Source organism: Pleurodeles waltl, chromosome 6 (genome assembly GCF_031143425.1).
Source record: "Pleurodeles waltl isolate 20211129_DDA chromosome 6, aPleWal1.hap1.20221129, whole genome shotgun sequence".
NCBI classification, from domain to species: Eukaryota; Metazoa; Chordata; class Amphibia; order Caudata; family Salamandridae; genus Pleurodeles; species Pleurodeles waltl.
In genome coordinates, this window is record NC_090445.1 from 993,783,058 (window position 1) to 993,791,768 (window position 8,711).

Sequence of the window (8,711 nt, forward strand, 5' to 3'; positions counted from 1 at the left end):
CTTACATCCTGCCTTTGAACTACAGTAGTTCAGGCTGCTTTGACTTCTGACCCCAAATGTTTGACTCATGCCAAATTACATCACAAGAGCATCCAGATGTAGTTTTCCTCGAGTAGCCGTAAAATTGCAAGTTTATGTTTTACTCCAGAGTTTTAAAAAGAAAACGATTGTCCTCCAGAAACCATAGATGTTGCTTAAATAACCTTTAAGTGCCCAACTATGAAAAAGGGGCAGGGAGAGATTAAACAGTTCATCCACGCTCCCAATAGATTGTTAAACGGTCTGGGGTCTTAACCTATCACATAATTCCAGTTACTTAACATCTACACCATAGTTCAAGAAGCAATGATTTATCAGTACAGTTTAATCCTTGGGGGTCATTTTCAAATCCCTTAATTGCAACGAAGATTAATAAATTGATTAGACGCTTAGTAAATTACTTAGAGCAAGATAAACCCAACCCTTCCCCACGTTAAAAACACAATTGAATCCCACTTGATATTGCTGACAATGTTATACAATAACTTGTACAGGTCAGCATCGCTTCCAATAAAACTTTGTTTGCAGTGCTGTGTTGTGCTATAAAGTAGTTCAAATTTCCGGAAAACTCGCCGTCTGCTTACCATACTGAAGTATGTTGACAATGTATAATTAGTTGGTTATTTTCCTTAAGGGAAGGAAAAAATAGGAAGGCCAAATAATCACTAGGTGCACAAATGTATTGCTGTTTTGTGAGGGACGTCTAATAATAACTAGGTAAGACAATCATTTAGTGGAGAGAGACAAACGTCGTTTCATGTTTAGTCAGTTGTGTTCGTTTACGTATATGTATAACATGTTTTCCTTATACAAGTTTGTAGCGGACATGTTTGCCTCGAAGTGCATCGTCAATTTGATCAATTTGGTTACGATGCCCCCCCCACGGTAGACTACTGCAATAACTCCAACACATCGCCAGAAATGTTAAAGACGTGATGGGTATACGATGCTCAGGTGTGAATCCAAATATTTAGTTTATAAGAGCAAAACACATCCTCTATTAGTTCAATGTTGTTTATTTCAATTAAAATAAAGGCATTTCATATTACAGGCTCTGGATAAAATATATAAAAAAATGTGTACATATTTACAATACCAGAAAGCAGTCATCCTGCAGCACCAGAATTTACAATAGGGTCCATATGTACAGCCAAGTGCCACACTGTATGTACAACACAGTAATTTACTGCAAAGAGTGAATTTAAAGTAGTTCCATAAAAGAAACAAGCCGTGTACCCCGCACTCAGAGAAAGTCAGAGTATGTCGCGCGCTCACGCTGTTGGTTATACAGTCTCGTTAAAGAGTCCTTTCTTGGGGGTTAGTGTCTCTGGCAGGTGTGCAGCCTGGAAGACTTGCTGGCGGTGTGCTCGCCTTTCTGTGTCCGGCAGACCAAGCCGTCCCCGCAGTCACAGCGTTGGAAGATTTCAAGGCCGTGGGAACCTTTCCGCCTGTGCTTAGTACAGACCTGCCCTTCGGTCAGCACGGGCTTGCAGATCTTGGACCAAAAGTGACGGGCGCAGCACAGACCTTCGGAGCAGTCTGAAGACCGGAGGCAGACATCGCCCTCTCGACCTGGAAGGGAGGGGAAGAAAGAAAAAGAGAGTTAAATGAACTGTTCCATTTAGTATTGTTCATAAACTGCAGAACACATGACTTAAGGTGAAGTATCAAACTTCAGAAACTAAGTGCTAACCTAGACGGAGCAGAATAAAGTAAAAGGAGGGTCATGTAGGTTTGAGTGAAGCCATGCAGATGGACCGAAAACCAGAACTCGAAGCTGACCAAGAACAAGGATGGTCTGGAATAGCGGCATTGCTTCCAGCAAGCTGACGTCATGCGCTAGACTTTAGAAAGTCTTGTGTTTTTAGGCACCAATACGTAATACTGTGGGTCTTGCAGCTTAAACGTGCGTGTAGGGGATTCAAAATGTCGGCACTCAAAAACGACACAAATGACATTTGGTTACTTGGCAGTAATGCCTCGAGCTTAAGTGAAGCAAGGATTGCTTGTTAAAGTTTAACATGGAACCCCCAGAAAGATGCAGCAGACTGAAGATTGGGTGTGTGTGGAAGGAAGTGGGAACATGGTTGATTTTGAATAAAATTGGAATCTTGCGTCTTTATGGGAAAACTGGAAGGCAGAAGTGAAGTGTATAAATGAGCAAAGAGCAAATTTACAGGAAATGAACAAATTAGCCCTTTTAAATACAGCGTTTAATCCTGATGATCTATATGCATGAGCGCTGAAAATGCAAGCAGGAAAGTCAATTCAATTTGTGTTTCAGAAGCGATTTGCACAGGATTACACAATTCGGTTATACGAGGGTGGCTGGAATTAAAACACAGCTAAATTTATTCCAGAATCAGCGGTTTATTCACTGTAATATAACAGGCCAAGGGTGAAAAACAGGCCACGATCGTAGTGTGGATGCAAAAAAAAATGCTGGGGTGGATAGAAAGGGGTCATCACCTTTGCGCCAATTGCCGGTTTAGCACTTTTTTTCAACATTAAGGTCTCAGGGCTAGCCCTGTTGTGCACTCCTAAAAGAGCATACCTTTCAGATGATGCACTCTCGAGGGAGATGTGGTTCTCTTGGGCTGTGTATCCAGCGTCCCGTGGTCATGAGTAAAACTCTCCAGAATGATCTCCTCTATGTCTCCGATGTGAACGTGATCTGGTTCCTGGTCATTCGGCACGCAGATACCTGAAGGGGGAAAGGGATCCACCCGCATGTTAGATGTCTGGGCCTCTACTCAGGCGTGAGCTAATCACTTAAACAGGTGGCAAATTGTAAAAGTATCCGAGTTTAACAAACTGATCTCCAGGGTTTTTACTCCCTATGATTTGGGTAAAAGAACATTCCTTTTGGAACCACCCACGCCCTTTCCATTGTAAACCCTCCAAAGTCACCCTTAACGCTCTGTAGATTAACGAGCGTGAGAACGCGCTAGGTGCGCAGCTACATGGTCAGGGACCCTCAAGCTAGCACTTTCCATTCATTACCCGGTGGCTGTGCCCGGGATAGTTGGGAGGAGGTATTGACTCCGGCGCAGCGCGGGACTTTTCAAAGCCCAGGGCCACTCTCACAAGGCATCTATTCAAATACTGATAGTATCTAAATGGCATACATTACGCGAGGACGCTACCTCCCCATTGCTCCTGCTGCCCTCCCAGCCCGACCCCTGGTGCTCACCGTTGTTGCAGTAGTTGCCAGGGCAGCACATGGCGTCCCGCAGACAGCGCTTGCGGCGCTTCCGGCAGGCGAGGCAGACGTGCGCGGCGCCCCCGCGGGAGCCGTAGCAGAACTCATTGAAGGCGCAGTCGTCGTCTTCCACACAGGAGAAGGGCTGCAAGAGAAGAGATGGGGTAAGTGAGGGGGCAGCGGCACCTGCCGCAGCAGGGAGGAAATACACTAAAAACAACGGTCGCAGGAGCTCTGGCCATCACCACAGACAAGATAGATGCACTACAGCACCACGCAAAACACAACACGCACCAAGCATAAACACAGCCAGGGGAGTTCTGAGAGCCAAATCAAGCCTAGCACACACCAGGTAACGTTGCGCGGGGAGGGCGACTCCAATTTGAGCCCGAACCCCAGCCAGGTTTGGGAACCTCTAAAGAATCTCAGTGCCAAATTCCGAGACATAAAAGTTAAACTTCAAGGTCCTTCAAACTAAATACCAGGTATCAGGAGATCAAGGTGGTTTAAGCACCCCTCCCCCCCCCCCCAAGACGAGACCAACATATGCCAATCATCATACGAATCGTCGGGGGCTTTCTGGTCCTAATCTCAGTCAGCATGCCCCAGGTATAAAAGCCAGGAGCTCTGAAGACCCACATCGAAGCACACCCCGTCGCACAGCACGCGCGAAGAAAATGATGCTTCGGGAGCCGAGAAGGTCCCTCGCTCGCAGTACCAAATGGATCGGGAATGTGACTGATTTAGGCATGTTTCAGAATCCAATAGGCCATACAAACGGGAGTGTTCTTTAATTAAAATTGGCAAATTCAATTCCCACAGCAACCAGTTATAAGCGGGGTAGTCGACCCCAGGCAACAGCAGGTTGTGCGCGGGCGAACTTAAGTTGTCACCGGGACCTGTCAGCTCAGCCTGCCGGTGATGCCACAGCCGCCCTACAGCGCTATGAATATCGCATCGCCATAAATAGAAAACAGAGAAGATTACAGAATGGTTCCAGTTTTCTTGAGAGATTGATGAAATGCTGTGGGTGAACATTAAACGATGCGCCTTTTCTTCAATTGTCCCTCCAGCTTTTCATACGCGCCGCTACATCCATTCAAACGTCCAAATTCATCGTAGCCATTCTGAGTACAGTACAACGGCTGGAAAGATGCAAGAGATTCTTACCTGGTAAGCGTCCACAGCTTGATTTTTGTTGCCAACGGCATCCTGGGCGATGAAGTCAGGGCTGACACTGACCGGGTATCCTGTGCCCTGGCCCCCGGGCAGAGTTTTGATGGAGTTGGAGTTTGACAAGGCGGGGGAGCCAAGCGCAGAGTCCAGAGAGGCGAGGCAGCCGCAGAGGACGAGTGCCGCCAGCACCCCGCGGGGAGAGCGCACTCCCTGGGGTCCCCGAGCCATGACAGTAGCAGCAGTGAGCAGGAGACAGATGCCAAAGCACTGCACGCGTCCTAGGAAGCCTCTCGGTAAGGTGTCCACAGAGGAAGAAGTCAGGAGCTAAGCCAGGCACTGAGGGATTCTGAGGATGTCCTGTTCAGCGGCGCCCTTTATACCCAGCTCTTGTTGGCACTCCCGCCCCCCGAGAGACTACAACAAAGGGGGATGGGATTTCAAAGACCAGTGGCTTTTCTGACGCCCATCGCAGAGCCCAAACCACTGGCTTGACTCCCAGGATGAGAATTTCACAATAATAGTGGCAATTATTAACGCGTTTTCGTCAGATTAGTCAAATCGCAACAGCGGTGCAGTTTCAGAAGGCTTCGCTCGCTCGGATTCCCTGCAGGTTCCCCCTCTCCGTATGCACAGTAGCGTGTCGTAAAAACAACTGCTGATGAAAACATACATACGGAAAGATGCGTATAGCTGCAGGTAGCGTATTATCCTCCCGCCGCTTGGCGACGGGATAGCAATTCATCAAACGATTTAAACACTTGGCGTATTTCACTCTTGTCCCGAATAATACTTAATACTTAAAATAAACTCCGCAGTGGACCCTCTAATGGAGTGTGTAAACTAATTGCCTGAATTTTATTTTCAAAACAGTTGTAACATTTCCTAGCAGCTTATACTAGACATTGGCGCGAGTCGCCTCAGGATGAGACACATTTAAGGTACATAGCAGAAGGAATTTTCCAATCTCCCTTTGCTATGCAACCGATTTCTGTAGAGGACATGCTAAAAAAAACTCCATCTCCACATCAAAAGCCAAGTAAGAATGGAGGGCGAATTCTCTAATTGGCTTTTGATGGGACATTTAGAGGTGAGGCGAGAGACAACGTTAGTAAATTGCAAACCAGATGAAGCTGGGTTTGTGCAAACAAGTCTAACGGCTCCCCTCCTGGACTGCCTAATGGATGCACGTTGTAGGGAAGGTTTATGGGACCAAAACATATTTTGAGTCCATTAACACTTTTTTCAACTGTGCATGTCAAAGGGCGCGTAGGAAGGAGGACATTAACATTGAATTGGATTAAGTGCATCCCTCGAGATCAAAGCGCCGCGCGTAAATCCGACACAGTGGAAAATAATACAGATTAGCCTCCGCCCAAAGTGCTATAAAACAAATAGGGGTGGATTAGCAGCGGGTGATGAGGAGTGCCTCCGAACTGCAGGTGAAGGCGGCCTCATAAATCGCGGCAAGCTTTTTTACACTGCGCAAAAGTCCCTCCTGACCTCAGAGTTCACCTAGTTGTAGCATTCGAGCAGTTGATGCATTGCCTTGGGTGCAGGGGAGACGTTAAAAGCGGTGGCTGCTTATATGGATCTACCAGGCTCCCTTGCGTTTAGTTTCTAACCCCCGAGTGTTCTGAAGACGTTGTCTCAGAGCTCGGAGACAGGTTTCTGGATTGTGAGCCGCAGAAACCCTTTCTTGTTCCGTCTGCAGCGGCCCCTTTAATTACAATGGCTGCAGTAACAATAGCTTCTACTGGGGGCCGGCCGCTTCCGCCTGGCTCCGAGGCGTAGCTTTGCGTGCGAGACGTCCACCTGTCGGGAGGAGCCTGCGAGGACAAATGAAAGGTCCCGTAAGTGGGGCGCGCAGAGGCGGCAGTCTCGCAGGAATTATTCCTCAAAAGGTAGCAATGCAGTTCAGCGCAGGGGCAGCAGACAGGCAAAAGAGCAGGTTGTCTGACTGAGAGATAGCCCTTTCCCACCACTTTGGTGTAGGCCAACGCACAAAATACAGTGTCAGGTCCTTTCCTAGGACTTTTTGGGCCCCGGACAGAAAAGGAATGTGTGAGGGCCCCATTAATTTGCATACAATATGAAATTATAGAAAATGACATAATGGGAAGTTCCATCAATTCACTATCCTTGATTGACTTTGTAAGAAGCAACTTTCTTTAGTAGAATATCATTAGAATGAAAACAAATATGAACACTAATCAATTACACACATATATATATATATATATATATATATATTTATATATATATAATTAACCAGAAATATATTACCACACTGGATGGAAAAGTTAGGGCCAAGTCTCTGCAAAACCTATAAAATCAATTTGTTTCCAGATTAATGCTATACAGTGCAAGCCAAACTGAAAGGCTGGTAAGTACTGTACAGGGTCAAAAACATGTCATAGGACTAGTAGATGCTCTGTGGATCGTGACTGCATAATTTCTAAATAGGAACTGACTTTGGGCTGTCCAAATGGATAAGGGAATACCATTCCAGATCCTTGGAGCATAGACCGGAAAGGCATGTTATCCTGTATTTTTCTTCTTAGCACATTTTGTTTTTCTGTCTGAAGGTGTCTTTGCTGCAAGTGTGTGGAGAGCCACTGGAGATGGCAAGCTTGTCATCCAAAAAGGCAGGGGTGTCAGTCATATAGTGCAAACCTAGCCAAAAGCAGTGGAGCACCTTACAGGTTCAATGACAAGCATAATGTCAATGAGTGATGGGAAAGGTATCTTGTTTGTGGACTGTTAACTAATTGTGATAGCTTTTCAGAGAATGCAACTGAGCTTGAAAATGTTGCAGGCCGGCAAGGAGGACCCGTGGAGTTTCCTCACTGTGTTATGATGTGATCATATTCCTTCATGCCCAAGTGAGGGGTGCTGCAGCATGTATTGTACCCTGAAGGGGTCCAGTGTAGATTAAAATTCCAAGATGGTTTTCCAGATACCCAGTGCAAGCGGGGTATGTGCAAAAAAGATATCAAATCAAATAAAACAGCTGAAAATAGCTTAAGTTCTATTAAATGCATCACCTAGTCACTGAAAAACACTAGAAAGTACCATACTACTATCATATGTAAGCAACATGGTTACAATAGCCCTATGAACATTTTTTAAGCCTTTAATTGTTCTGGAACTAATAATTAATATACAACACTTACATGGTTCCAGAGTGGATTTCATTTAGTAAATTAGCATGATGCAGATTCAGTTGACAGATATGCGATACATCGTCTCTCGTTTGATTTCTCCTAATTTTGAACACAACCTGGAAAGCACATGTCTAAATGCAACTATATAATGCTGCCAGCTAGGCCCACTAAGTAATCCATTTTCTTGGGCCTCACAGTGCTGAGGTATGGCTGCAAGGCTCTTGGGAGCGAGGTCAGGCCTCTGGGGTTGTGTGTGGTCAGTATTTTAGCATCATGGATAGTGTTTGCATGTCTAAAACAGTGCAAAAAGCAAAACATATCAGAACATCTAGAGATATAACAGTATTGAACAAAATATCTGTGTCTCACCAGCTAAGTAAAATCTCTCAAATTGGAAGTGCATCAAATAGAAAGTCAAATGGTGAAAGTAGAGGTCTTAACATTCAGATGAGGCTCCCCTGGTGGACCTCAATTAATCATAGAGGGGCATCAGCCGCAGCAGTGGCTGAGATTAATTCAAGCAATTCACCCATCACTTTTTTGTATACTTTATTGAGTCGCCCTAAATTCAAGCAATTCATCCATCACTTTTTTGTATACTTTATTGAGTCGCCCTAAATTCAAGCAATTCATCCATCACTTTTTTGTATACTTTATTGAGTCGCCCTAAATGGGATGGGTATGCCCACAGTCCCACTGCACTTGCTGCACTATTGATAGATACACCCTTCAGAGGATACTCTTGCCCTGGGCCTTGCAGCCATTGACCTGTGCTGCAAGGGCAAGAACAGCAGGCTTTCTCCCCTGGGCCTCTCAGCAGTGGACCATGGCTGATAGGCCTAGGGGAGGATGGACCTTTCCTGACCTTCGTAGCTCTGGATCAGGCTGTGTGGTGCATGAGAAAAGGGACCAGTGACATAGTAATATAGCCATGGGTCCTGATGCAAGAAAATGACGCCGCACAGTAAAACGCAGCCACAATCTGAGTGCATTGGTCCAGAACATCCATGAGCCCTGGTGCCAGTACACCTGCTGCAGTCTTGATAGCTACACCCTTGCTAATCTCATAGACTGGCGCCTCTTTTCCTGATTGTCAAACCATGGCTGGCAGCAATGCCCAGGGGAGGGAA

At 45.9% G+C, this 8,711-nt stretch overlaps 1 protein-coding gene across 1 annotated transcript; it reads right to left on the reverse strand.

Annotated features, from left to right (window-relative positions):
* Nucleotides 1-1,037: 1,037 nt before the first annotated feature.
* On the reverse strand, nucleotides 1,038-4,879 carry DKK1 (dickkopf WNT signaling pathway inhibitor 1). Its single transcript, XM_069239873.1, has 4 exons — nucleotides 4,412-4,879; nucleotides 3,233-3,386; nucleotides 2,594-2,743; nucleotides 1,038-1,611 (listed from the first exon to the last, which is right to left on the reverse strand). Exons 1-4 carry the CDS (start codon nucleotides 4,643-4,645, stop codon nucleotides 1,358-1,360), a joined length of 792 nt encoding a protein of 263 aa, XP_069095974.1. The 5' UTR covers nucleotides 4,646-4,879; the 3' UTR covers nucleotides 1,038-1,357.
* Nucleotides 4,880-8,711: the final 3,832 nt, after the last annotated feature.

Excerpts from the sequence above, each read along its gene's own strand:
- DKK1 (XM_069239873.1), bottom strand. The coding sequence starts at position 4,645 with ATGGCTCGGGGACCCCAGGGAGTGCGCTCTCCCCGCGGGGTGCTGGCG. Across the intron at positions 2,744-3,232 it reads TGGCAACTACTGCAACAACG|GTATCTGCGTGCCGAATGAC; the intron begins GTGAGCACCAGG and ends TTCCCCCTTCAG. Across the intron at positions 1,612-2,593 it reads GAGAGTGCATCATCTGAAAG|GTCGAGAGGGCGATGTCTGC; the intron begins GTATGCTCTTTT and ends CCTCCCTTCCAG.